The 26,397-nt window shown below is 44.7% G+C and overlaps 1 protein-coding gene and 1 long non-coding RNA gene across 2 annotated transcripts; one reads left to right on the top strand and one right to left on the bottom strand.

The window, feature by feature from the left end:
• The first annotated feature begins 17,122 nt into the window (after positions 1–17,122).
• Positions 17,123–18,654, top strand: LOC111257179. Its single transcript, XR_002677561.1, has 4 exons — positions 17,123–17,239; positions 17,866–17,980; positions 18,071–18,118; positions 18,225–18,654. It is a non-coding gene; the product is annotated as an uncharacterized LOC111257179 (long non-coding RNA).
• Positions 18,655–24,373: 5,719 nt separating this feature from the next.
• On the bottom strand, positions 24,374–26,240 carry LOC101765979 (pentatricopeptide repeat-containing protein At5g66500, mitochondrial). Its single transcript, XM_004968779.3, has one exon. It carries the CDS (start codon positions 26,152–26,154, stop codon positions 24,787–24,789), a length of 1,368 nt encoding a protein of 455 aa, XP_004968836.1. The 5' UTR covers positions 26,155–26,240; the 3' UTR covers positions 24,374–24,786.
• Positions 26,241–26,397: the final 157 nt, after the last annotated feature.

The following is a 26,397-nucleotide window of genomic DNA, read 5'->3' as shown; positions in this document are numbered from 1 at the left end:
TACAACGCACGACTATGTACCATGGTACTTCGCGACTCATCGGGGGTCAAGTCCGAAGCAGCTGCAGTATGCTGAGTAGCGGGTTTCTTCCGCACTACTTGGCGTTTCTTAGCCGGAGGAGCGGAAGATGCATCTTAAGTTTTACCCTCGGCTACCTCCTTATCCTCGGAAGGCGTGGGCAAGAAACCAGCCAACACCTGGGAAGTACTACTTGTCAACACAATCAACCGACTACATCTTTCGACTACACAAATGAACAAAGAGAAGCAAAAATACCTCTGCTGGTCCATCCCAACCGTCGAAGTGTCAGAGGACTCCTGGGAGTACTGGCACTCCTTGATAGTTCTCAAAGAACTTACCCAACAACGCCTCCACATCGTCGTCGGATACGCCTTCAAGGAACATACGCGACGGGTCATCAAAACCAGTGTACTTGAAGCCCCAATGATCACGCTGCTGCAGGGGCTATACTCTGCGCTTGAGGAAATTGGCAGCTACATGGTTCCCAGTCAACCCTAATGTTTTCAACTCGGCAATCTGCGCTGACAAGTCGGCAATCTCACAGGTATCCTCAGGCTCCATTACCCAGTTGTTCGCATATTTCGGAGCATGGCCGGTGACTACTAGCAAGACGGGATCATGGTTCCCAATATAAAACCATCTCGTTTTCCAATTGTTGTGGGAATCAGGCAGGTCGTACTTGAGATACGCACCCAAGTTTCTCAACTGAAACCCAGCTCCACCAAAGACTTCTGTCCTAGTCACACTGAGTTGTGGCTTACACCAAAACAACTTCCTAAACAAGTCCAGAGTAGGCAGAGTACCCAAGTACCCTTCGCACAAATGTACAAAGATAGCCATATGCAGCACACTATTCAGATTCAAATGGACTAGCTGAAGATTATAATACTCGAGAATACCTCTGAAGAAGTTAGAGGTAGGCACCGTCAGGCCTCTCTCGACAAAGTGAGCTAACATCACTGTCTCCTTGGGGTGTTCCTCGAATTGCCACGCATTTCCATATGCGGGCCTCCACTCAAGCTCCACCTTTGGTTGGAGCAGCTTCGCATCAACCAAGGGTTGAACCGCCAGCTCCTTTATCACAAAATGCTGCCAGGTGGCTCCAAGAGGTGGCGGTGCAGTCTGGTTCGTCGGGCCACACTTGGGTGCCGGCAACTCAGGCTCTTTGCCCTTCTTGGATCTGGTTCTCCTCTTGCTGGTGGTTGTGGCCTCCCCCTGGATCTTCTCAGGCTTCTTGCCCATCTTCTTGGTGCGCATCAACTAATCTTGAGGAAAAAAGGGGGTGAAAAAGGCCGCAGCGATTTCTCTTCAAAGCTTGGGCGAGGCAACAATGGCAGCGGCAGCGCAAACAGAAGTAGCGGCGTTAGGGTTGCAAAAGGGTCCAAATTGCAGATCTGCTAAAACAGGCGTGCTAAGAATTAGCGCTGGGCCCCCCTATTATATCAGCAACATTTTTGGGATCCACCCGTTAATCAAGCAATGGTCAGATACGACGCAGGTTTACCACCAGATAGTGTCCAACGGCTACTCTGACCGAAACATTGATCCCTTCACCGACTACAAGTAGTCGCACAAGTGCTCGAGGGCTGCGTATACCATACCCGTTGTGTAAAGTTTTCTTTTTCTGAAGACTAAGATAAGTCAAAGTGAAATTACAAGTTTGACCCTCAGCCTGATTCTTCGATTCAACCTAAGTCTTGGGGGCTACTCCATAGGGAGTGCGATTTTCATCGCACTACCATATAAAAAGTGTCAAGACAAAAGTTACTCGAAGCAAACATCGGGAACTGCTAAGACTACCTTCTAGTCATGGACAGCTCCAGTACTGGAAAGTTGGCTGCAGCAAGAAGTACTCGAGGAGCACCAGGAGACTCGGGCGACATTCTTCAAGTACTCGGAACTGCTCATCTCGACTACAAAGTACTCGGGGGCTTGTCGGCTGGGCACCCTCGGGCCCACCAGAAGACTTGTGCGGACCCGCTCAAGGGAACGTACCTGAAACCTACTTGAATATGAAGATTAGTATGTAGGGCGCGTAGGCTTCATGGACTCCCCGAAGACTAGCCGGGTCAAAAGGAAACTACTCTACTGAGTTAGAGTAGGACTACGTAATGTACTTGACTAGGACTCCTGCCCTGTAACCCTGCTCCCCCGACTATATAAGGGCAAGCAGGGACCCCCTCCAAACAACAAGTGCAACTCGACACAAGTTCAATACAGCCAACACACAGGACATAGGGTATTACGTGATCTAGTGGCCCAAACTTATCTAAATCGTGTTCCTTACATTACCATCGACTCCTTGATTCTCGATGACACCCATCACACAAAAGACCACCTCGGGTACTCCCTAGGCGGGTTGCCGGTCTAAAACACCAACACCCCTCCCCCCCCCCCGACTACTTCGGTATGTTCCAATCTAGGGTGGGGCATAACTCTAAAAAACTTTCAAATCAACTGGAAGTGTGGCTGAATGTCAAGAAAATCTTTGCAGAGATGCACAAAGATCACAATGTGCAAAATATAATTGGGGTTGAGGTGGACTAACTCCAGGTTGTAGTACCTCAATAGGCCCCGGAAAAAGTTAGACAATGGGAGAGCCAGCCCGTGCTCAAAGAAGTGCGCAAATATGACTATCTCATTGTTGAAGCTCTCTATGGGCCACGAATTGTCGTGGGCCTCCCTCCAGTAGGCTAACTCCGGCTCCTGGAGGAGATCAGCATCCACCAGTGCCTGGATATCTGCCTCCTTCATCACTGATTTCTTCCAAGTGCAAGCCTGATTCGACAGTGTTTTAGACTAGCAACCCGCCTAGAGGGTACCCTAGGTGATCTTTTATGCGGTGGGTGTCATCGAGAATCAAGGAGTCGATGGTGATGCAAGGAATACAATTTAGATAGGTTCGGGCCGCTAGATCACGTAATACCCTACGTCCTGTGTGTTGTTTTGTATTGAACTTGTATCGAGTTGTGTTCTCTATTTTGGAGGGGGTCCCTATCCGCCCTTATATAGTCGGGGGAGCAGGGTTACAGGGCAGATTGTACAAGTCCTAGTCGAGTACGTTTTACAAAGTCGTACTCGAACTTGGTAGAGTAGTTTCCTTCTGACCCGACTAGTCTTCGGGGAATAAATGAAGTCTACACGCCCTACAGGGTGGTCTTCATGTCCGATTAGGTTTTGGGTATGTTCCCTTGAGTGGTCTGTAAGTCTTCTGGTGGGCCTAGGGGTGCCTAGTCGACAGGCCCCGAGTACTTTGTAGTCGAGAGAAACAGCTCTGAGTACTTGAGGATGTCGCCCGAGTTCCTCCTGGTGCTCCTTGAGTATTTCTCGATGCGGCCAACCTTCGAGTACTAGTGCTGTCGCGTGACTGAAAGGTACTCTTATCAGTGCCCGATGTTTGCTTCGAGTAGTCTTTGCCTTGAGACTCCTTTTTTGGTATGGTAGTGCGATGACAACCGCACTCCATATGGAGTAGCCCCCGAGCCTTAGGTTGAATCGAAGAATCAGGCTGAGGGTCAATCTTTAATTTTGCTTTGAGTTGCCTTAATCTTTGGAAAAAGAAAACTTTATACGCAGCCCCGGAGCACTTGGACGACTACATTTTAGTCGGTGAAGGGATCAATCTTTTGGTCAGAGTAGCCGTTGGTCATTATGGTGGTAAATCTGAGTCATATCTGACCGTTGCTTGATTAACGAGTGGAATCCGAAGATTTTGTGGATACAATAGGGGGGCCCAGTGCTAATTAGCGATACGCTTGTTTTAATATATCTGTAATTTGCACCCCTTTCTTGCGACCTCAGCACCGCTTGCTCCTCCTTGCGCCGTCACCGCCATTGTTGCTCTTGCCTATTCCTTAGGAGAGAGATCTGCTATAGTCCTTTCCTTCCTCCTTTTTTTCTCAAGATCAATTGATGCGCATCAAGAAGATGGGAAAGAAACCCGAGAAGATCCAGGGTTAGGTCGCAACCACCAGTAAGTTAAGATCCATATCCAAGAAGAGTAAGGAGCCCATGTTATCGGCGCCTAAGAGTGGCCCAACGAATCAAACTGCACCACCTCCTGGGATCACCTGGCAGCATTCCATAATGAAGGAGCTGGCGGTCCACGCTTTGGTTGATGCAAAGCTTCTTCAACCAAGGGTTGAGCTTGAATGGAGGCCCACATACGGGAATGCGTGGCAGTTTGAAAAGCACCCCAAGGAGACGGTCATGCTTGCTCATTTTGTCGAGAGAGGACTAGCGGTGCCTACTTCTGACTTCTTCAGAGGTATTCTCGGGTACTATAACCTTCAGTTAGTCCATTTGAATCCGAATGTTGTGCTACACATGGCTGTCTTTGTACACTTCTGTGAAGTGTACTTGGGTGTTTTGCCTAGTCTTGACCTTTTCAGAAAATTATTTCGCTGTAAGCCGCAACCCAGTGCGACTAGAACAAAAGTTTTTGGAGGGGCTAGGTTTCAGCTGAGAAACTCTAGTGCTTATGTTGAGTATGATCTACCCGATTCTCATGGCGACTGGAAGAAAAGGTGGTTTTATATTCGCAATCATGATCCTATCTTGCCGGTAGTCACCGGCCATGCTCCAAAGCATACGGATAACTGGGTGACCGAACCCGAGGATACCCCTGAGATCACTAACCTGTTGATGCAGATTGCCGAGTTAAGATCATTAGGTTTAACTGGGATCAATGTGGCTTCTAGTTTCCTCAAGCGGAGAGTTCAACCCTTGCAGCAATGTGCTCATTCGGGCTTCGAGTACTCGGGTTTTGATGACCCATCGCATATGTCCCCTGAAGACATATCCGATGACGATGTGGAGGCGTTGTTGGGTAAGTTATTCAGGAACTATCAAGGGGTGCCAGTACTCCCAGGAGTCCTTCATTAGTTTGATGGTTGGTATGGACCAACAGAGGTATTTTCTTCTTTCCTTTGCTTACTTTGGGTAGTCGAAGGTGTAGTAATACTTTCTGAGTAACAATTGTTGTCTTGTGGTTTGCAGTCCTGGGTGCTTCTTGGTTTCTTGCCCTCGTCATCTGATGGTGAGGAGATTGTTGTGGTTGATACTAAAGATGCTCCTTCTCCTCCTGCCAAGAAACACCGAGTAGTGTGGAAGAAAGCTGCTGCTCAGCATATTACAACTTCTTTGAGTTTGACCCCTGGGGGATCGCAGGGTTCCAAGGTGCTAGTTGCACGTTGCCTTCGAGTATTTTTTTTTTGAGTTTTTCGTTGACAATCGTATTATTTGTAGAATACTGACGATGTTAGTCTGTGTGTTGACAAGGCTGCCGAGTTGACCTTTGGTGATGATGAGGCTACTTTTGATGAAGTAGTTATGCTTGCTAGAGACGCAACTACCAGCATCGTGGCTTAGAAGAGCCGCCTATGGAGGTGCCGCCTTTGAACTCGGGATCAACTGCCGCTGAGCAGGTAGCTTCTGCACCAATAGCCCCCGAGTTGGTAGCCCCCGAGCAGGCTATCGAGTCACTAGGTGATGAGGCCACAGCTTCTGACCTGGCAGATGCTCTGAAGACACCAGGGGTGGCTGCTGACGCTTTGTTGTTTGACAATGTTGTCGATGGTGAGTATGCAATCTATTCTGGTAGTCGTGCGTACGTAGTCTCAACCTTGGTTCTGTCAGGTCTTGGTGACGGAGTGGAGGACCTTCCTCCCGCAGCCCCAGTGGTGCCGAGTATCCAGCCGGTGGTAGCCAAGAAGAAGCGTGTTCGTTTGCCACCGCGATCATCTCAGTAAGGGTTTGTGTAATATTTCCTCTTGATGATTTTGTACTCTGTAGTCAGATTATGATCTTGCGACTTGGGTGATCCAGGGATGCAGAAGACATTATTCCTTTGGAGGTGGGGACGGAGGCTAATCCGCCAGCTATACTCTCTAGGCCCATGGTCGACTTGACTATGGATGATGCACCTGAGATTGACGACGCAAGTTGTCTAGGTGCTACTATATCCATGCTTCAGGAGGTTATCCGCTCAGTAGTAGGCCCGTCAGTCCCCGAGAGTTTTTCGGGTGTGCCGCCTTCAACGACTGAAGTTGCGTCCACTGTGAGTACAACTGGTGCTAAAGCTTTGTCTCTAGTTGTTGCAACAAAAGTGCGTGAAGTCGGCACAACAAGTACGTAGATGTTTTTTGGAAGGGGTACTCTCTTGTTTCTAGTGGCTGATCATGGTTTGTCTTCAGAGTTTGTTGTGGGTAGAGAGCTGGAGCTTGAAGTTGCCAAGAGTACTAGTGGTCCAGTATTCAAATTGCCACCAAAGTCGGAGATTAGGAGAGTTATCCAAAGCTTTCAGGTGCGTCATAACTCATTTTCTATCTTTTTGTGTTTTGACAAGTCTTGACGACTTGTTTTGTGTTGAAGGATCTGTATGACAAGGCTCAGAGAAACACTTGAGCTCTTCAAGAGCGCAGTGAAGCCCTGCAGCGGGTAGCGCAACTGGAGCAAGAGTGTCACCACCTTGCAGATTCCCTGAGAGTTCATGAGGAGGCTGCCAAGTCTTTTGCAATTGAAAGGAATGATCATGAAGTCCTCCAGTAATGATTGGAGAGTCGTTATTGATCTCTGAACTAGAGATATCAAGGTGAGTACTCATAGTTCTTGAGTATGTTTGATTGTAGTTGTAAATTCTGATCTATGATGTTTTTGGCGCAGAGCTTAAAAGCAAAGAGGCCGCTACGAGTAGTCAATTGCTTGATTGGAGAAATGCTCAAAATTGGGTAGCTGACGAGGCTGCCCATCTTAGGAAAGTGTTGGCTGAAACTCAAGCGGCCTATGAGTGTGAGAAAGATATGAAGAATCGGAATGGAGTGATGCTGGCGTTGGCTATGGTGTCCTGCAAAAGCCATGGTAGAACTATTGAACGGCTAGAAGGAGATCTTCAGGATTTGACTGCTGCTGCTCAGGATGTAGTCAACACCAGTGCTCCACTTGAAGATGATGCTAAGCCTCGCTTGCTGGTCGAGAGACTAAGAGCTACCCCGGGTAGAGTTGCTAGACTATTTAAGACTGTCTGCAAGCAAGTCCTTGCAGTGGTCAAACCGTATTACTCGAGGGCAGACTTGTCGGTGGCTGGTGATGGAGTTGCCTAGAACTGCACAAAGGATGCCTATGTGCAGTATCTTAAGGAGGCTGAGCCGATTGCGGCAAAGATGTCTGAGTTTGTATCTTTGGAGGAACCCTGATCTTTTGAACTTGAGTGATATTTATTGTCGAGTACTCGTTGGTGTACTTAAATAATTTGCCTTGTAAATCTTGTTTATTTGAGTTCTGTGATCGATGATCTTCATTTGATTGGCTTTGTAGTTGGGAAAACAAATCCGAGTAATTGAGTAGTCGTAGTATCCGATATGCTCTTCAATTATTGGAGTTGTTGTTGAAGGTACTGTGACTTTTATTGCTTTGTACTTGGGGGGATGCACGGGTGAACTGTTCATTTTTGTCTTCTATGCTCGGTGCGGTCACGAGCATGTAGTTAAAGCGTCTATCCGTCGTTTGTCAGTGTCTCAAGCTGATCGTCACAAGCAAGCGGTAACTCTAAGTAGTTGGCGGCTGTGGCCCTTCAGCTATAAATAAGCCCCTGGGTACTCGACCAGGATCGTGCCCTTCAGTATGGTGATGGCTTGCTTTAGGTTACTTTTGTTTGATAGTAGAGACCTTCCAAAGAGTGCCCCAGTGCTAGAAGATTCCTCATAAATTAGAGCCACCTTCCCTCCACAGACTCCTGCACTCGTAGGGATAGCCGCGATGCTAGAAGAATCCTCATAGGAGGGTTTGCCGCGTGCCTCATCTTGCAAGTCGTGATCCAGCTCAGTCCGCGCTGGAACTCGCGGGTGATGGGTGATGAGCGTCGCGGTCTTTATCCGGCTCTCTGATTAGAGGTGGAGGTGTTGCATACAGTGTGGATCTGTGCACTGAAGCTGTCCAGGGAGCAGCTCGGGTAGTGCACTTTATCTTCTTGGTACTTTTCTTCCTGATCTTTGTCGCCGTCAAGGGAGCGGCGGTGAAGGAATTCCTGGTGTTGTCAAGGAAGAGGACCAGGTTATGGCTGCGTATTGCGTAGCTTCCTCGTGTGCAGGTCCTGCCTTTTGACACTGCTTGCACCTTGGTAGTCGAGAAGTCACCAGGCCTGTGTATCCTTGTGATATAGTAAAAGCCTAGGACTTCTATTCTGACTGCCAGTAGGCAACTGCTTGTAGTCGTTGTGCCATTGGGTTGTATTTTGTATACCCTAGCTTCATTGAATAGTCAAATGTAACTTTGTGGAGCTTTGTTAATGCAAAGGATGCAATTATGAAGTAAACTTGAGTACTCCTTGTCTGATAATTGCGAGTCTTGTGCTTTTTTTTTAAGGGTAAAAATGACTAACGCAATAGTCGTGGCTTGCTGAAGCCGTTTGTCTTGTAGAGGTGAGAGTATTGGAACTCAGCTGAAAAGCTTCAAATGGCTCGACGAGTTGTGATAACCCAAAGATACTTGATGGAATCAAGTCGAGAGCGAAGCGTTGGGGCTCGCAGAGCTGTAGAGCTCAAGTGGCTTGTGAATAGTCGACGAGTTCTGATAACTTGAAGAGACTTGATGGAATCAAGTCAAAAGGTGGGGCGCTGGGGCTCGTAGAGCTATAGAGCTCGAGTGGCTATGAATAGCCGACAAGTTGTGATAACTTAAAGAGACTTGATGGAATCAAGTCAAAAGCGAAGCGCTGAGGCTCGCAGAGCTATAGAGCTCGAGTGGCTATGAATAGCCGACGAGTTGTGATGACTCGAAGAGACTTGATGGAATCAAGTCAAAAGCGAAGCGTTGGGGCTCGCAGAGCTGTAGATCTAGAGTGGCTGTGAATAGCCGAACAGAGGCAAAGTGTTTGCCCGAGAACTTTGTTGTTTAATAAACTGTGGGTGAATACCCGGGTACATACCCTGCAGTCTGCTATGGGTAGTAGTGACACAAATGCTCTATATTCCAAGAGTTTTGTATTTCTTTGCCTGAGAGTTCCTATAGCCGGTATGATCCACGCAATGTGACCTTGGATATGACGTAAGGATCTTCTTATGGTGAGTTGAGTTTGTGCAATCCTAATGTGTCTTGGGTGCGTTTAAGGACCATGTCACCCACGTTGAAAGAACGTTCTTTGACATTACGATCATGATAGCATCGTAGTCCATCAAGATATCTGGCTGACTGAACCATTGATGCACATCTTGTTTCTTTCAGACTATCAAGGTCTAGGCGTCTTGTTTCTTCTGATACTCCTTCGTCATACTGTTCAACTGCGGGAGACTGCCACATGATGTCTGCAGGGAGGATGGCCTCTGACCCATATACAAGGAAGTAGGGAGAGTGCCCAGTAGGCTTGCATGGTTGAGTATGCAGACCCCAAAGAACATTGGGTAGTTCATTGAGCCACTTGCCTCCTTTCGTGTTGCCAATGTCGTGCAACCTTTTCTTGAGAGCTTCAAGTAACATGCCATTGGCATGTTCGACTTGGCCATTGGCCCTTGGGTGAGCGACGGAGACGTATCATACGTCAATTCCGTTATTCTCGTAGTATTCCCGGAAGTTGTGATTGTTGAAGTTAGATCCCAAATCAGTGATGATCCTGTTGGGGAAGCCATATCGATGCACAATCTCATCAAGGAAGTCGAGGACTTGGTCAGCTTTGGGACAAGTGACAGGTTTGACCTCAATCTACTTGGTGAATTTGTTGATGGCTACGAGTACTCGATTGAACCCTCCTAGCGCAGTTGGGAGTGGGCATATCATGTCAAGCCCCCAGCATGCGAAAGGCCATGTTGGAGGTATTGTGATGAGCTTGTAGGCGGGGGCATGCTGTTGCTTGGCAAAGAATTGGCAGCCTTGGCATCTGCGAACTAGCTATTTCGCGTCGGCAAGTGCCATAGGCTAATAGAAGACTGCTTTGAAAGCTTTGCCTACAATTGTTCATGAAGAGGCGTGATTACCACAAATTCCTTTGTGTATTTCATCCATGATTTCTTGGCCTTCTTCTCGGGTGACACATTTCATGAGTATTCCAGAAGATGCGCTCCTTCTGTAGAGCTTGTCTCCAACTAGAACATAGCTCTTTCCTCATCGTGAGACTTGTTCGGATTGGTTTTTGTCAGATGGTAGCTATTGTTCCTTAATGTAGTCGATGAATGGTGATCTCCAGTCGACTTCGATCATCATGATCTCTCGGCTGGGTTCTGGAGGTTTTGTTGTGGTAGTTGCTGGAGTAAATTGTTCTGGTATGGAGGTCTTGCGAAGCTCGTGTACAAAAATCCCTCCTGGAACTTCTGCACGTGTTGAGCCCATTTTGATAACACATCAGCAGCTACATTGTTGTTGCGGATGACATGGTGGAACTCTAGGCCTGATAACTTGTTTTCTAGCTTGCAGACTTCCTTGTAGTAGGCGTCCATGTTTTCCTTGTTGCGATCCCAGTCATCATTGACTTGGTTAATGACGACTAGTGAGTCACCATATACCAGTAGTCGTTTGATTCTGAGTGAGATTGCGAGACGAAGACCATGTAGTAGTGCTTCGTACTCGGCTTCATTATTTGAAACTTCCCAAAAGATCTGGAGAATGTATTTTAGTTGTTCACCCTTTGGAGAAATTAGGAGCACTCCTGCGCCAGTGCCTTCAAGCTTGAGGGAATCATCAAAGTACATAACCCAATATTCTGGCCTTTCGACTGGTATTCGTACATGGTTTTCCCTCCACTCTGTCATGGAATCAACCAGAGCTTGGGATTTGATAGCTGTTATGGGTTTGAAGTCTAGAGATAGAGCTCCGAGTTCTACCACCCATTTGGAGATCCTACCCATTGCATCCCTGTTGTGAAGGATTTCGCCCAGTGGGAAGTCGGTGATGACGGATATGGTGTGTTCTTGAAAGTAATGTCGCAGCTTTTGTGAAGTAAGTAGGATTGCGTAGAGTAGCTTCTGTACCGGTGGGTACTGGGTTTTGGAGTCCGAAAGTACTTCACTGGCGAAGTAGATGGGTCTCTGGACTTTGTAGACATGGCCTGGTTCAGACCTTTCGACTACTATTGTTGTGCTGATGACATGAGTAGTGGCAGCTATGTACAGGAGCAAGTCTTCATCTAGAGATGGAGCCGTGAGGATTGGTTGTTTTGACAAAAAGTCCCACTACGTACAGGAGCAAGTCTTCATCTAGAGATGGAGCCGTGAGGATTGGTTGTTTTGACAAAAAGTCCTTGAGCTGTGTCAAGGCTCTGTCTGCTTCCTCTGTCCACTAAAACTTTTCCTGTCTTTTGAGTAGCTTGAAGAAGGGTAATCCATGTTCTCCAAGTCTTGAGATGAATCAATTAAGTACTGTCATGTAGCCTGTGAGCTTCTGCACATCCTTGATGCCAGCTGGAGCTTGCATATTTGTGATGGCAGATATTTTCTCTGGATTGGCCTCGATGCCACGGTGGCTAATAATGAATCCGAGTAATTTTCCGGAAGGTACACCGAAAACACATTTGGTAGGGTTAAGTTTCCACCGAAATGCTCGAAGACTTGCAAAGGTTTCTTCTAATTTTGTGACTAGATCATCCGAATTTCTTATTTTGACGACAACGTCGTCTACATAAGCTTCTACGTTGCGGTGTAGTTGTTTCTCGAAACACATCTATATGGCGCGTTGATACGTTGCCCCTGCATTTTTTAGTCCAAAAGATATTGTTTTGTAGCAAAATGCACCAAACGGGGTGATGAAAGCTGTTTTGGCTTGATCCTCTTCTTTGAGGGCTATTTGATGATAACCTGAATAGCAGTCGAGAAAGCAAAGTAAAGCACACCCAACTGTGGAGTCGACTACTTGGTCAATTCTAGGTAGTCCAAAGGGGTCCTTTGGGCAATGTTTGTTGAGATATGTGTAGTCGACGCACATCCTCCACTCATTATTTTTCTTGCGCACGAGTACTGGGTTGGCTAGCCAATCAGGATGTAAAACTTCTTTGATGAACCCTGCTGCGAGTAGTTTGGCTAGTTCTTTTTTGATTGCATCTCTTCTATCTTGGGCGAACCTTCGTAGTCTTTGTGTTTTTGGGGTGGCTTTGGGGTCGACGTTTAGTGAATGCTCAATCAGCTCCTTGGGCACACCGGGCATGTCAGCTGGCTTCAAAGTGAAGATGTCGTGGTTAGCCCGAGAAAGCTGACGAGCGCATTTTTCTATTTAGGGTCTAGCCCTGTTCCAATCAGGGCAGTTTTTTATGAGTCACCAGTCTGGAGATCGACAGTTTTGAAGTCCTTTTCGCTTGCTGGTTTTACTTTCGTTGATCCTAACTTGTTTTCTGGGATCTCGAGTTCTGTGGGGCTGAGTTTCTTTGAAGCCGAGAAGACTTGTTGCATGGGGCTGGGTGCTTGAGAAGTCGTTGCAATTTCTACAGCTTCTGTGTTGCACTCGTATTCGCCTTAGGTCTCCCCGTAGTGTCAACTCGCCCTTAGGTCCCGGCATCTTGAGTACCAGGTACACGTAATGTGGTATGGCCATGAATTTGGCCAGGGCTAGCTTGCCGAGTATGGCGTGGTAAGAAGTTTCAAAGTCAGCGACCTCGAACCTGATGTACTCGGTTCGGTAATGTTCCTTGGTGCCGAAAGTGACTGGTAGGATGACTTGTCCTAGTGGTATAGCCGCATTTCCTGGGACAATCCCATAGAAGGAGTCTGTTGGAGTGAGCATGTTAGTGATGTCGAGGCACATTTTCCTTAGTGTTTTGGCAAAAATGATGTTGAGTCCGCTTCCACCATCGATGAGTACCTTGGTCAGTCTTGAGCCTGCAATGATAGGGTCGAGTACTAAAGGGCAATGTCCTGGTTCTGAGAAACTTGTCCATTGGTCCTTTCTGCTGAAAGTTAAGGGTACCTCAGACCATTTGACTGGTGTGGGAGCTACTGGCTCGATAGCCATAATCTCTTTGAGTACTAACTTATTAGACCGCTTGGATGTGGTACCCGGGATTCCACCAAAAATGATGTTGACTGTTTTAGAGGCAGTCTGGAACTCGCCTTCACCTTCGTCATCTTTGTTGACTTTGCCCTTACCCTTGTCCTTCTTTTGAGCAAAGACTTCAGGATGGGGTGGTGCAGGTAATTCTTGCATTACTTGGCGCATGCTGTAGCAATCTATCATTGAGTGTTTGCTGTTCGGATGCCATGGGCATTGTTTCTTGAGTAACTCAGTGAAGGAGGGCCCATCATGGCGTTTGTGTGACCCTTTTTTGCCTGAGTTGGTCATAGTTGCAACAGTGTTATCAGGTTTGCGCTTGCAATTCTGATTACTCGGGTAGTTGTTTCTAATATCATTGTTTCAGCTTCTGTCTTGCTCATGAGTGTTGTTGTTGTCACGACCACGGTTGTGATGAGAGCCAAATCTTTCATGTTCTTTATCTTCTTCATCTGCCCATTGTTGTACCATGATTTTGAGATCTTTGATGGTGGCTGGTCGACGCCTGCCAAAGTCCTGGTATGTTCAATGATCATAAAGGTCATTTTGAAAGCACTCAATGACGTCTGTTTTTGAAATGTCAACTATTGTAGCTTTCTTTTCAAAGAAACGTCATAGATAGTCGCGTAGTGTTTCACTTTCTTCCTGTTTGACTTGACTTAAATCAACTTTGTTGCCTAGATGAGACATGGAGCCCGAGTAATTGTTGGTAAAAGCCTTTGTCAAGTCTTCCCAGGAGTCGATGGATCTGGGCTTGAGTGACTCAAGCCATGTTAACGGTGTAGGTTCCATGCATATGGGGAAGTGAATGACCTTTGTATCATCATTGCTCCTGGCTGCTTGAACTGCTAGTGAGTAGCACCGTAGCCATTGGATTAGATCTTGCTTGCCATCATACTTGGTGATCCCTATTGGCTTGAACTTTTTGGGTAGTTTGGTCCTCATTACTCGTGTGGTGAAGGCGGGGAAATGGTTATAGTCATCGACTTCGCGTTCGCGGCAACGGTTATTATTGATGACCTCTCTTAGGTCACTGAAAATTGAAGCTTTGCGATCAGCTCTGCAGTGATGAGGGCTCTTTGTAGAGTTAGTGCAGGTAGCTTCTCCTGCATCCTTATTTTGCCTTGGGATCTCGCATTCCTCTCTGTTTTGCCTTTGACTATGTTGCTTTGGCTGGTTGACTACTTCGTTACTTTTTCTTGGGGCCTCGCAATGGCCACCGTGGACTGTGATGTCTCTGCTGCCATCTTGATGGGCCGAGTTGCGAGGAACAGATGGGATTGGAGATTCTTTGTAGAGTAATTTGTAAGCTTGCTCTGCAAGTTGTGCTATTGACCTGTTGCCTCGTTCCGCGAGTTGTGGTGCTAACTCGTTGTCTCTGTCATGAGGTATAAGAAATGATATGAGATTGATTGAGGCAATTGCTGCAAGTGGAGTGTTGTGCTCTCGAGCTTGCACTGCGTTGAATGCTCTTTCGAGGTTTATGATAGGAATGTTTGTAGCTAGTAGTCGGCGACGATCTGCTCAAGAAGCATTGCGTGCTCTTCTTTGATTTCTTTGTTTAGAAGTTTCATCTTGTGGGGCGTTAGCTGATGATTCGTCTTATGAGATGTCATCGAGTTGTGTAACTCGTCGAGGAGTTCTCTGGAGGCTAGCGCCCGCATCGTTGTTTTGTGATGTGATGATAAAGATTTCTCTGTCCGGGTAGTAGCTTCCAAAGCTTGATGTTGCAATCTCCATAGTTCTTCCTTCTTCGTATGTTGAAGTAAGCGGGATGCCTTCCTGATACGGGAGGTTGTCTATGTGAGCGACGAGGCGTGACTCGTGATCTTGGGCTGTGAAAGATGGCTTCATTTCAGGCCAATAAACGAATCTTTCATGTGGGGTTGAAGTAATTACTAAGCCTTGAGCTGGGCCTAATAAAGGGATCTCTTGGATGTAGTCCGAGTCGTAGTCGCAGTCCTTGACTGACTCGGGTTCAGATTGGATTCGAGTGAGAAAACCTTGGTGGACCATGGCCGTGTTGCGGAGTCCGTGCGGGAATCGACTTCGAGTTGAAATCGACTTGCGGGATAACTTGGGTGTCAGCCTATGTGGGCTAGTCCGAGTCGAGGTCGAGTCCGAACCATAGTCGATCTCGTTGTCGTTGACGTTGAAATTTTGAATTTTCTTGGCGAGATCCTCTGTTTGAAGAAAAATTCTCGTCGACGTGCTTCTTTTCCTGGTTGCCGATGATGTGGTGTTGAAAAGATCCAGTGCCTTAAGCGATGCAAAGCCAGAAGCCAAAGACGAAGGTTGCGCCCACCTTAAAGGAAAAAACAGGCTTGATGACGACTGGTGCCATCGATCTCGCGCGGAGAAACTCGGCGACTTCCTCTACCTAGCGCGCCAACTGTCGATGTTTTAGACCGGCAACCCGCCTAGAGGGTACCCTAGGTGGTCTTTTATGTGGTGGGTGTCGTCGAGAATCAAGGAGTCCAGGATGACGCAAGGAACACAATTTAGACAGGTTCAGGTCGCTAGATTGCGTAATACCCTACGTCCTGTATGTTGTTTTGTATTGAACTTGGATCGAGTTGTGTTCTCTGTTTTGGAGGGGGTCCCTGCCCGCCCTTATATAGTCGGGGGAGTAGGGTTACAGTGCGGATTGTACAATTCCTAGTCGAGTACATTTTACAGAGTCCTACTCGAACTCGGTAGAGCAGTTTCCTTCTGACCCGACTAGTTTTCGGGGAGTAAATGAAGTCTACGCGTCCTGCAGGGTAGTCTTCATGTCCGATTAAATGAAGTCTACGTGCCCTGCCGGGTAGCTTCATGTCCAATTAGATTTCGGGTAGGTTCCCTTGAGTGGGTCCGTAAGTCTTCTAGTGGGCCCAGGGGTGCCTAGCCAACACTGTCTGATCCGTCTTGCCGTACTTCGGTGTCGGCAGCTGGAGCTCTTTCTCCTTCTTGGTGGTCTTGTGCTTCTTTGTCTCTGCCTCCTTGCTAGACGATGCTTTCTTCGGTGCCACTGCCACACAGATCTTCTTGCGCATAAGCACGGGGCTAGGCAATGGAGGAGGAGGGCACTTGAGCTCGAGAATGGCAAGTGGCGGCGCTAGGGCTACAGTGCAGGAGATGAATGGGCGCAATGGCTTGGGTGAAATGGAAAGGGATGAGTCCCTCCATTATTTAGAACCGTGGCACAATTAACCAAGAGATGAAAATTACGGGGAATATTCCATTTTTAAAAAACTCTCAGTTTTTGCTGGAACAATTTCCAATTTTTTTGGAAAAGATAAGGTTACTGAAGTCGAATGGTCATGTTGAACAAAGGTTGACCCTTATACCCCAAACTAGTCGTGTAACGGCTCGGGGGCTGTGTGCCACGTGCCCATTGGACAAAAAGTTTTTTTTGGATTTTAAAGGAAAAAAAGATGTGAAATTAAAAGATTGAACCTCAGCCTGATTCTTCGATTCAACCTAAGGCTTGGGGGCTACTCCATATGAAGTGCGATTTTCATCGTACTTCCATCTAAAATTCAAGATTCAAGATTCAAGACTAAGTCAAATGAGGCTTGAGCACCTTCTAGCCGCATGGCAGTACTCGAGCGCATTCAAAGATCCAATCCGATGGAGTACTCAAAGAAGCACCACAAACTAGTTAGAGACGTCTACAGAAGTACTCAGGACTGCTGCGTTTCACTAAAATGTACTCGGGAGCTTGTCGGCCATACATTTATGAGCCCACCGGGAGGCTTGGACAGTCCTAGATACGGGGTTGTATACTGAGAGGTGTCAGACATGAAGACTACGACGCAGGACGATATGGTCTACGTGAAGGATAAGAACTAGTCGAGGATTAGAAAACTACTCGTAGCAACTAGAGTGGAACCTCTAGTCGAATCCGACTAATACTCTTATAAAACAACCGACCTTACCCCCAGCAATACAAGACGAGGCAAGGACTCCTCCAAACAACTTCAATCAATACAATTTAACCAACACACAGGACGTAGGGTATTTCACGACATAAGTGGTCCGAACCTGTCTAAATCGTGTGTTCGAGTTCATCTTCGAGTTCCTGATCTTAGCAAGCCCCACGCATAAAATACTACCTCGGGTACCTTCTCAATAGGTTGTCGGATCTAAACACTACACTGTGTAGCCATGCTTATCCCCGATGTCCTCTTCGTGCTCATCCCCGACCTTTACCTCGCGGATCGCCTCTGCGTGGAATAGAGAACTGCCGGCCTTCGGTTGATTCCAACTTTTGCAGGTAAGGAAACACACTCATGCCATCCTGCAGTTTTCATTCCTGTAAGATAATTCAATCGAGTTCGTTGCGAAGTTTGATCATCACGCATGAATATGATGAAATTGGTGACCTACAGTCATGTAAATTCCGGCAGGACTTCCTGATCTAGGTCTGTAGTTGTTCCGCTCCTATCAGTATTGATCAACATCCAGTTATTTGAAATAAATTATCTAGGATGGGAATACCCTTTTGCTACATCCCGTACCCTCTTGTTATAGTCCCTACTTTAACCCTATGGTCTTTTTTAGAGATCCGATCATTTAGTTTTCATTCTCAATGCGACATGTATGCTTCTTATTGAAGTTGCACTTTGCAAAATACCAATTACCAATGAATTCAGAATTATTTGGATCTCTTAAGCTGTCATTGTGAGACGAAGATTGTTAGTGTTTGCTTGCATCTCTGACTTGGTACCCTACATTCAGATCAGCTAATTGACTTTCTGGTAGATGTGAGGATTTGAAGTTTAAAATGTAAACTGCCTTTAAACAGGAGCTCCCTTGTTGATTCTATCTTGCCAAAGTTTGGATTTCCTTTACCTTCAGATATAACTGTTGAAAGCAGCTTGTTAAAAAATTCTTTAGCAGATGGAAATGGAATATCAAGAATCAGGTTATCAACACTCTCATAATTTCAGTTTCGATGGAAAGCTTGCAGGTTTTCAGAACAATGCAAGCATGTCAGAAAAACTGCTGCTACTCAGTAAGTATAAGCTATAACCTTTACATTGTTGCTAAAGCATTTCACTGCCTTTTATGGAGGAAATTAAAGAGGCCTTGTTTTCCTGTGCAGAGATCATCACTATTTTTTTCTCTCTTTCATCCTGCTTACCAAGAAATGGTATGTATGTCTTGGTTAACATACTTCAAGAGAGAAAAATTCTTTAAGCTAAACAGCTTGCAATGCAGCATACAAATGATGATATATCCTGTGAATGCCAACACAGATGATGATATATGGAGCTAATCATAAGGGAAACTGTGAAGCGTGCACTCTTCTGCCATGTTTTTCTGTGTTTTACATAATTTTCTATTCTTTCCCTAGGAAAGAAACCTGATTGTGCTTCTTCCATTTTCCTATCATGTTCGATTGTGGGGATGCTAAGTGCATCGATCTGTACTAGGATCAGGGACACAGGAGGCATGTGTAACTGTCCATGGCAGCATGAGGATCTGGGATATCTGATAAGACTTTTTCTATATGACTTTCTTTTAAAACTCCATTTGTCTGCTGCACAAGGAGTATGGGACATCAGAGACCACATGTAATATGTCCAACAATGGAAAATTAATTTCGTGTAATGCATTGTAATTGGAATTAGCTCATACGACATGTTGCTTCAAGCTGAAAACAACTTTTTCATGACAATTATGTACTTCTGATGTATCCCTGGTCATTACTTATCTGTACACATGAATAATTTTGTCAAGAATCTGAAGACCATCATGATTATTTCTGAAGCATCTTATTTGTGAGCACCATATGATGTTCTCTTTCAAGCAGGTGCAGATCAAACTCACAAGGTCAAAGACCTCAAGTAGATAGGTCAGCATATAAAACCATACTGGATCAGATGTCCTAAGCTATCAAATTCATTGACATTGCTTTAAGACACCATAAGAACCCCAACCTGGCACCGTATGTTTTGAAAATTAGCATGATGAACCATCACAATTTATTGCTCTGTTTAAATTTGTATAGTGCATATTCGAATCTATCAAACAGTTACCTTTGAGTGGGCATCATTTCCTTATGCACATAGCCTTTGGCTGAATCTAAAGGTTGATCTCTTCCTAACACTTGGCCATATATCTTAATTTAGTTAGCAACGACATCTTTTTACTCCATCTAGTTTGGGTTAGCATCTTTGGGTGACCTTTGGCACAGATTTAGTTTTTTCTTCATTGAAATCTCTCAGGTTTTTAGATTGGTTAATTTCGGTTTTTGGTTTAGAAGAATAGCATTCTAGCATAGTAGCAAGTCACAGATTTTTTTCCACTAATTGGTAACTGAAATATAGCGTGGTTGCAAATAATTTTGTTGAGTGGAGGTACAGATATCTTTTTCTTGTTCTAATTCTTGGGTGTTTTATCGATCACCTCGGTAAAATTCAGTCTAAAATATATGTTTGGATGTAGCATATGGTATAGTTTGTTTTGGAGGTTTATCTCAAGTATCATGATTTTTTCTGCCTTTGGCCAGTGAGGGAGAGGGAGATGGAGATGGAGATGGAGAGAGAATGATAGAGTTGTTCATAAAACTGTAGGAGAGGGAAAGGGAGAGGCATAAAACTGAAATTAAGTTACTGCTTGCACTTGGAGCTTCGAATAGAGCTTTCCATTCCAGTGATATTTAATAAGTACCAATGTAATTGATGACGAGAGTTATCCAAAAGGTCAAAAAGCAATTTAGGTATCAACACTGTCTTTAATAGATTTTTGAAAACATTTTTTTAAACAAACATTTTTTATTTACAGGATTTTTAAAGACACATGCGTGCTGCACGTGCACTCTACTAGTAACACGGAAAAGAAATCCCTTAATCGTACCATGTGTGGCATCTCCAATACTGCATAACGCCTATTTCAACGGAAAGAAAGTCCCCATAACGCCCCTAGTCTGCCTGTCACGTTTCGTTTGGTTATTCTCGGAGGCACCCATTATGGTCAAATTCATACTCGTTGAGACAAGAAGTAACCTAAGACCATTTGACTATACGATGTACTTTTTTTTCTTAAAGCCATGTAGGAACTGAATTGATTCTTATGAAATTCCTGTAATTCCAATAGCATGCATGTGTTACAAAGATGCCTAGGGAAAATAAGAGGATGTGAGTTTTTTTTTTCTTTTGGCAAGGCAGACACATAATAACAAATCTATTATGGCAGGAAGCTAGAAATATTACTTGTTTTATACCTTGTTAAATCTTGTACAACTTTTTCTATATGTTGGTTACCTGTGTCCATGATTCCTAATTGTGTTTTAACTAATAACGACCACCTAACACTATATAATAGCGATGACACTAAGATAGTGTTTGGTTCGTGCTAAGGTAATGTAAACGTAAAGGGAATCAGATTACAGTGTATTTAAAGGTGGAATAGGTGATTGCCCTCTTTGTTTGGTTGCACTCTGGTAACGTAATCAGATTACTATGTGGGTGCTATATCTGATTACGGTGGGGGAGGAGGGGTAACAAGCTTGTATGTATATTATTTAGGTAAGGGATTCGATTACAGTGTCAATTGATTACAAACCATCGGAACCAAACATATGTAATGGGATTCGTTACCTTCAGTAATCATATTACATTACATTTGAGCCAACCAAACACTACCTAAGAATGATAATTGCAATTATGGTCTTTAGGACTCTCCTAGCGGGCAAGCTATGCTGAACTACTCTAGGATGTCTAACTCTAAATGATACTCCCTCCATCACAAATTGTAGGTCGTTTTGATTTTTTAAGGTTTATTATATTATTATGCATTTAGACATACACTATATCTAGATGCATCTTGAAAGTCAAAACGACCTACAATTTGGAACGGAGGGAGTATATAATTGCATTTATGGTCTGCATGACTGGCATTGACCCTTGCAGACCTACCGAGCCAGCTATTCTGAACTACTCTAGGTGAAAGCAGAGACCTCTCCAAGGACTCAGGAGCTGGGACGTTCATCTATCTAGATGTCCGTTATCCTTTGGTACACAATATCTACCATGGGTGATTCGATGATCTTTCAAGTAGTTTAGGAACCTGACAGCCTCCAAATTCTCTGTGAGGAGTCCCTTCAGATGATTATTCACAAGGAGCCATCTGATTATAAGCCACCTGAGTCTAAAATCAAGATGACATATCATCAGGTAACAGCCAGTACCACCTGGCGCGAAAGCAACATTATCAACATGAGCCCCCCATGGGAGCAGTGTGGTGGTGTCCAACATGCAACAAGAAGCAACATTTTAGCCTCTCGAATGGTGAAAGAAATGTAGATGTTTGGTACTGGAAATATTTGCGATGTACCTTGCAAGCAAAAGGACAAATGCTCATATGCAGTCTTAACCTGGAGAAGAAAATGATGAATATGTAAACATAATGCCTTGGCACCGAAGGAATATCATTGTTAAGTTAAAAGCTAGGAGGAAATTGCGATTACTGGATAAGAAGATGGAGATGGACGAGGCGGCAACCGGCAAAGACTAGGCTTCTGAACTTTCCTGATGTGATATATAAAATCGGATATATTCAGTGCACATGTACCAAACAAGCTGGAGTGCATAAACACCTTCTATTAATGGAGGGCCCATGAGGGCAAGGCATAAATGATTGGGGAGTTGGGGGGCACAGACATACTATCAGAGACAGTAAGGCTAAATTATCATCTATTGGTAGTACTTGAAAAGTTGAAATAATAAATGGTATGCAACATCATGAAAGTGCCTCAAACACTTAAACACCCATCAGAATTCATCATGTCGCTGCAAATTTTAATTTCCTTGTACCTTCAGGTAAACTAGAGGATTTTCCATGAAGAAAACTACCATCAGATTGCTTTATTCGGAAAAGTTCCATAGTGCAAAAGGGTGGCTTCTGGTGCCAAGAAACATCAGAGAGGAATCAGACATTGTGGGAACTGTATGTAGCAGGAGTGGGGACCTACCCAAGTCTCTGCAACAACAAAGTTTCAACAGTCCAGCAGTCAGTTGGCAAAGCAGCAGCAACATGTGGGGGCAAAGGACCATGTCCCATTCATGTATCGCCAATCTGCAAGGGACCAAATGGTAGTGTATGGCTTTCATCAGTTCATATATGTGAAAACTCAAGTATATATCAATAATTGGAGGGTGATATCATAGCTTTGGCAAGGACGAGATTGGTCACTTGAGTAATACCAATGGCTTACAAACAAAGCCGTTTAAGGAAGAACCAAACAGGGTAACTGTGCACTTGGATCACACCGACTGAGTCCACGAATGATCTTCTGTCAATATATCCTGTTGGCGCAGTGAGCTTTGAGTGATTGCACTTGAAGGTTTGGTTTCATATCTACGTATCATCAAATCGAATCATATGAATGCAATTGGGTTTCTTTCCAGCTGGCACCACTTTAGCTTATCATATATTGGACCAAAGAAAGGATATGACCATTCATCCTGAGGTTAATATAGCTCAGTTTCACCACTAATTTCCTTCAGAATAATGAATAATGTCCGCAATACAGAAGCTACAGTACATGTAGATGCGATGCCCTGTGGAAATATTCAGCAATAAATATAGGGTTCGATGGTGCAAATAAAATAACACAGCTGAATGATGTTTAAATATTGAGATTATGTCACAGTGAAGATGACATTTCAACAGGGAGCAGCAAACGCACATGGAGATGGAACCCCATTTAGGCGCGGGAAGTACGAAATGTCCAGAATCAGCATGACATGATTGTTAAAGCAGAAGATCGCCACACTGATGCTACATACCTTCTATGAAAAGATGTAGGGCCGCCATGGACCACACCTATTTAGTAGCCAACTAGGCTTCCTATAAAAATGAATCTAAAGGCATCTGGAGTCCAAAATCAAACACAAAACAAACTAAAGCAGTAGCAGTAATATCTGACACTTTTGTTTTTGCATTACTACAGAACAGTAGGATCAGTTTTCAGTAAGATGTTATCTTGGTGGAAAGAAGTAAAACAATGATACCTTGGGGGTGTTTCTTTTTAATGATACCTTAGGAGTTCGGATCTTGAGAAACATCATGAGATCAATAATGGAAGCAAGTCCCACTTAAAAAGTTTAAGGACCCTTGTACACACCAAGGTCATACCTTATGGACAAGCACATAGGCACATGTTCAGTAAAAAGCTCCACAAACCAGAAGTATGTTGAGCTTTGCGGACTTGTGCAGCTTTGTTGTTCCTGGATTCAGTCAATCTGTGGATTCTTACAAACTAAACTAGCATGTCCTTATAAAAGCATTCTCTTACTTTCCAATGCAACATTTCGACAACATTCAATAAAGTTTGAGTGATTAGAAATAAGCCTATCTCAAATTTTCAGCTCCTTTTTTTCTGGAAAAAAGGGGAACTGTGCTCTTGTTTTGTTGTTGATCAAGAAAGCCAAGTAGGAGGCCTTAGTCTCATTTCACAAGGGGATGGCATACGGGGGATTACAAGTTTTCTCGGTGGTAAATAAGGAAATTCCTCAATATTATTATTGTCCACGATGCAGCAATATATATTAAAAAATATAAACCAAATAGAGTGTAGATGATGCTAACTTGAAAATCCACTATAATAGCAAAGCTCCTTATTCCGTTAGTAGATAACATACTCGCTAGCAAAACAGGAAAATCTGCTCGTGACGTTGTTTGGAATAGGATTTTATTATGGCCCAAGCAGAAGATTATACTCCCTCCGTTCCAAATTACTATTCATTTTGAATTTTCTAGATGCATAGCTTTTGATATGTACCTAAATATATACTTATGTCTAGATACATAACAAGATATATGTATATGGAAAAGCCAAAACGAGTAGTATTTTGGGATAGAGGGAGTAGTTATTCAAAGATCTATTAGGGAAAAGAGTTCAAAATAAAAGAGAAGTCATGATACCTAAACATAAAAGATGGAATAGTGTCTTTCGAACCATTTCCTATAAGATTATGGTTTTCATTACTTTTTTTTAGAAATGGTTTTCATTACTTTGAGAAATGGATTCTATATCAAACTATAGCTATTGCACTAAAGAAGAAAAAGAAACTAACATAAGTCAAAGACTCGAAATGGTGGTGAATAGAGAGAAATTATCCTGATTTTCTTGTTCCTGAAAATATTATGTATATCTCCCAGATGCTACATAGAATTGAGATTTTTCGTGTCTTTAAATTCCCATACTCGGAACTGGAAGGAGATCCATCATTTTGCAATGAAAACAACATAAAGAACTCATCACATGGCTAAGCTATCCCTAGCAATAAAAAAAGTAAAGCAGTTGATATGTAATTTCATTTGTTTACTGAACCGTAATCCAAGAAAAGGATCAGATGTGGTGAAACTGGCAATATGAGAGTTTGGGAGCCATAACACATATCAGGTTAAAAAGATGAATCAACAGAGTCTTCAAATCCATTCTCAAGTATTGTTTATACAAGAAGTATATTCTTCCGCAGTTCATCCTTGACTTAGACAATAGTAAGACAAGAAAAAAAAGGGGAACCTAATAATCATGCCAAACCTCACAACAGTGAGCATGGCAAGAAATGTGACAATATGCACAAATGAATATTATGATTACAGTGGCATATTTCTGTTAACACAAGTATGGTAGATGCAGCTGCACCATTTGGCATTAATAAGGTAGAAAAATTGTCCCTAAACTCTTGATATACCAATCTGTGGCATTTACTTGGACTAAGGGCCAATTTGGTCGGCCACCATAGTTTCCAAGCTTTGCCACACTTTCAGTGGCAGCTGCTTTCAAGATTTATACAAAATCAGTTTTTAGCCAACAGAGACATGACTGCTAGCTGCTTCTTTCCTGAGACCCTTTTCCACCATAACCCTCCGTGATTCATCTGATTCAAACCATTGTCGAATAGCAGAATGAAAGTTTGATATCAACACATGAATCCCAGGATTTTGTGGGTCAACCTCCAGCATGTGCATGGCTACCTTCTTTCCTCTTACGACATCCATGTTCGCTCTGCATGCATTCAACGTAGCGACATAGATGGCAATTGGACACTTATTTCGTCTTGCAGTTAATCTACAATATAGATCCCACACCTCGTCAATACGTCCTGCACGACCTAGCATGTCTATTAAACATGCATAGTGCTCTGGTTGTGGATCAATGCCGTACTTGCTTTTCATCAAATGTAGCATGGACTGACCTTCATCCACAAGACCAGAGTGTCCACAGGCTGACAGAACTGCCAGAAATGTAATAGCGTTTGGCAAGACCATTGGTGTGGCTTTCTCCATCATCTTAAACAAATCTAAAGCACCCACACCATACCCATGGTGACTATAAGAATCAATCATACTTGACCAGGAAACCACATTTCTGCCAGCCATCCGGTCAAACACTATCCGTGCACCCATTGTCCTCCCACATTTTGAATACATGTCAATAAGCGCATTGCATATTATGGTGTCAGAATCAAACCCACAACGAAGAACCTTGCAATGCACCTGCATACCATAAGCCAAGTTTGCTGTCGCTGAGCAGGCCGTGAGAGCACAAGTCAGCGAAATTCCATTGAGCTCAGTCCACCTCAGCATCGAGAAAGCCTCCCTAAACCAGCCATTCTCCACGCAGCCTGAAAGAACAGCGTTGTACAGTGCGGCATCCTTTGGGTACTTCGTGAGCATAAACACCCTCAAGGCATCCTCTACGAGACCACAGCTCATGTAGAGATCAACAAGGGCCGTATCCATGATGACGTCGCCGTGGCACGAGATGACGCTCCGCGCGTGGAGCTGCCGGCCAGGGCGGAAGGCGCGTGACGCGGAGCAAGCCTTGAGCATGGTGCAGAGGGTGGCGGCCGTGGGCGGGAACCCGGAGGTGGCCATGCCACGGAACGCGGCGGCGGCAGCGGCGGGGCGCGCGTGTCGGACGAGGCAGGCGAGGAGTGCGTTCCATGCGACGGTATCCCGCCGCGGCATTTCGTCGAACATGCGGGACGCGGCGCCTGGGAGCCCCGCGTTTGCGTAGGCTGTGAGGAGGGCAGTGGCCGGGATCGGGATGGGTTTGGAGAGGGAGGAGGACTTGAGTAGGATGGCATGGATGGCGGTGGAGAGGGAGGGGTGAGAGGAGAGGATACGAAGCAGGCTAGACGCCGGCGGCGGCCGCGGAGCACTCGCCATTTTGAGCGAACGAGTCCGGCCGGCATCCCACACAAACAGTGAAACAGAGCAGCAGAGCCTCACGGAACGAATTAGGTCTTGCAAACAAGGCAGCCCATCTAGGCCCGATAGACATCTTTTTCTTCATATGCGTCTATGATTCTATCATATTTATGTTTCCATTTTATTTTCCGTCCATGTACATTGTGATCATTGTAGTTTAGATCGACAATTATTTGCGTTTCATACAATTATTGTGCCCGA

Source organism: Setaria italica, chromosome V (genome assembly GCF_000263155.2).
Source record: "Setaria italica strain Yugu1 chromosome V, Setaria_italica_v2.0, whole genome shotgun sequence".
NCBI lineage: Eukaryota > Viridiplantae > Streptophyta > Magnoliopsida > Poales > Poaceae > Setaria > Setaria italica.
This window is presented reverse-complemented; position numbering and strand designations above follow the sequence as displayed.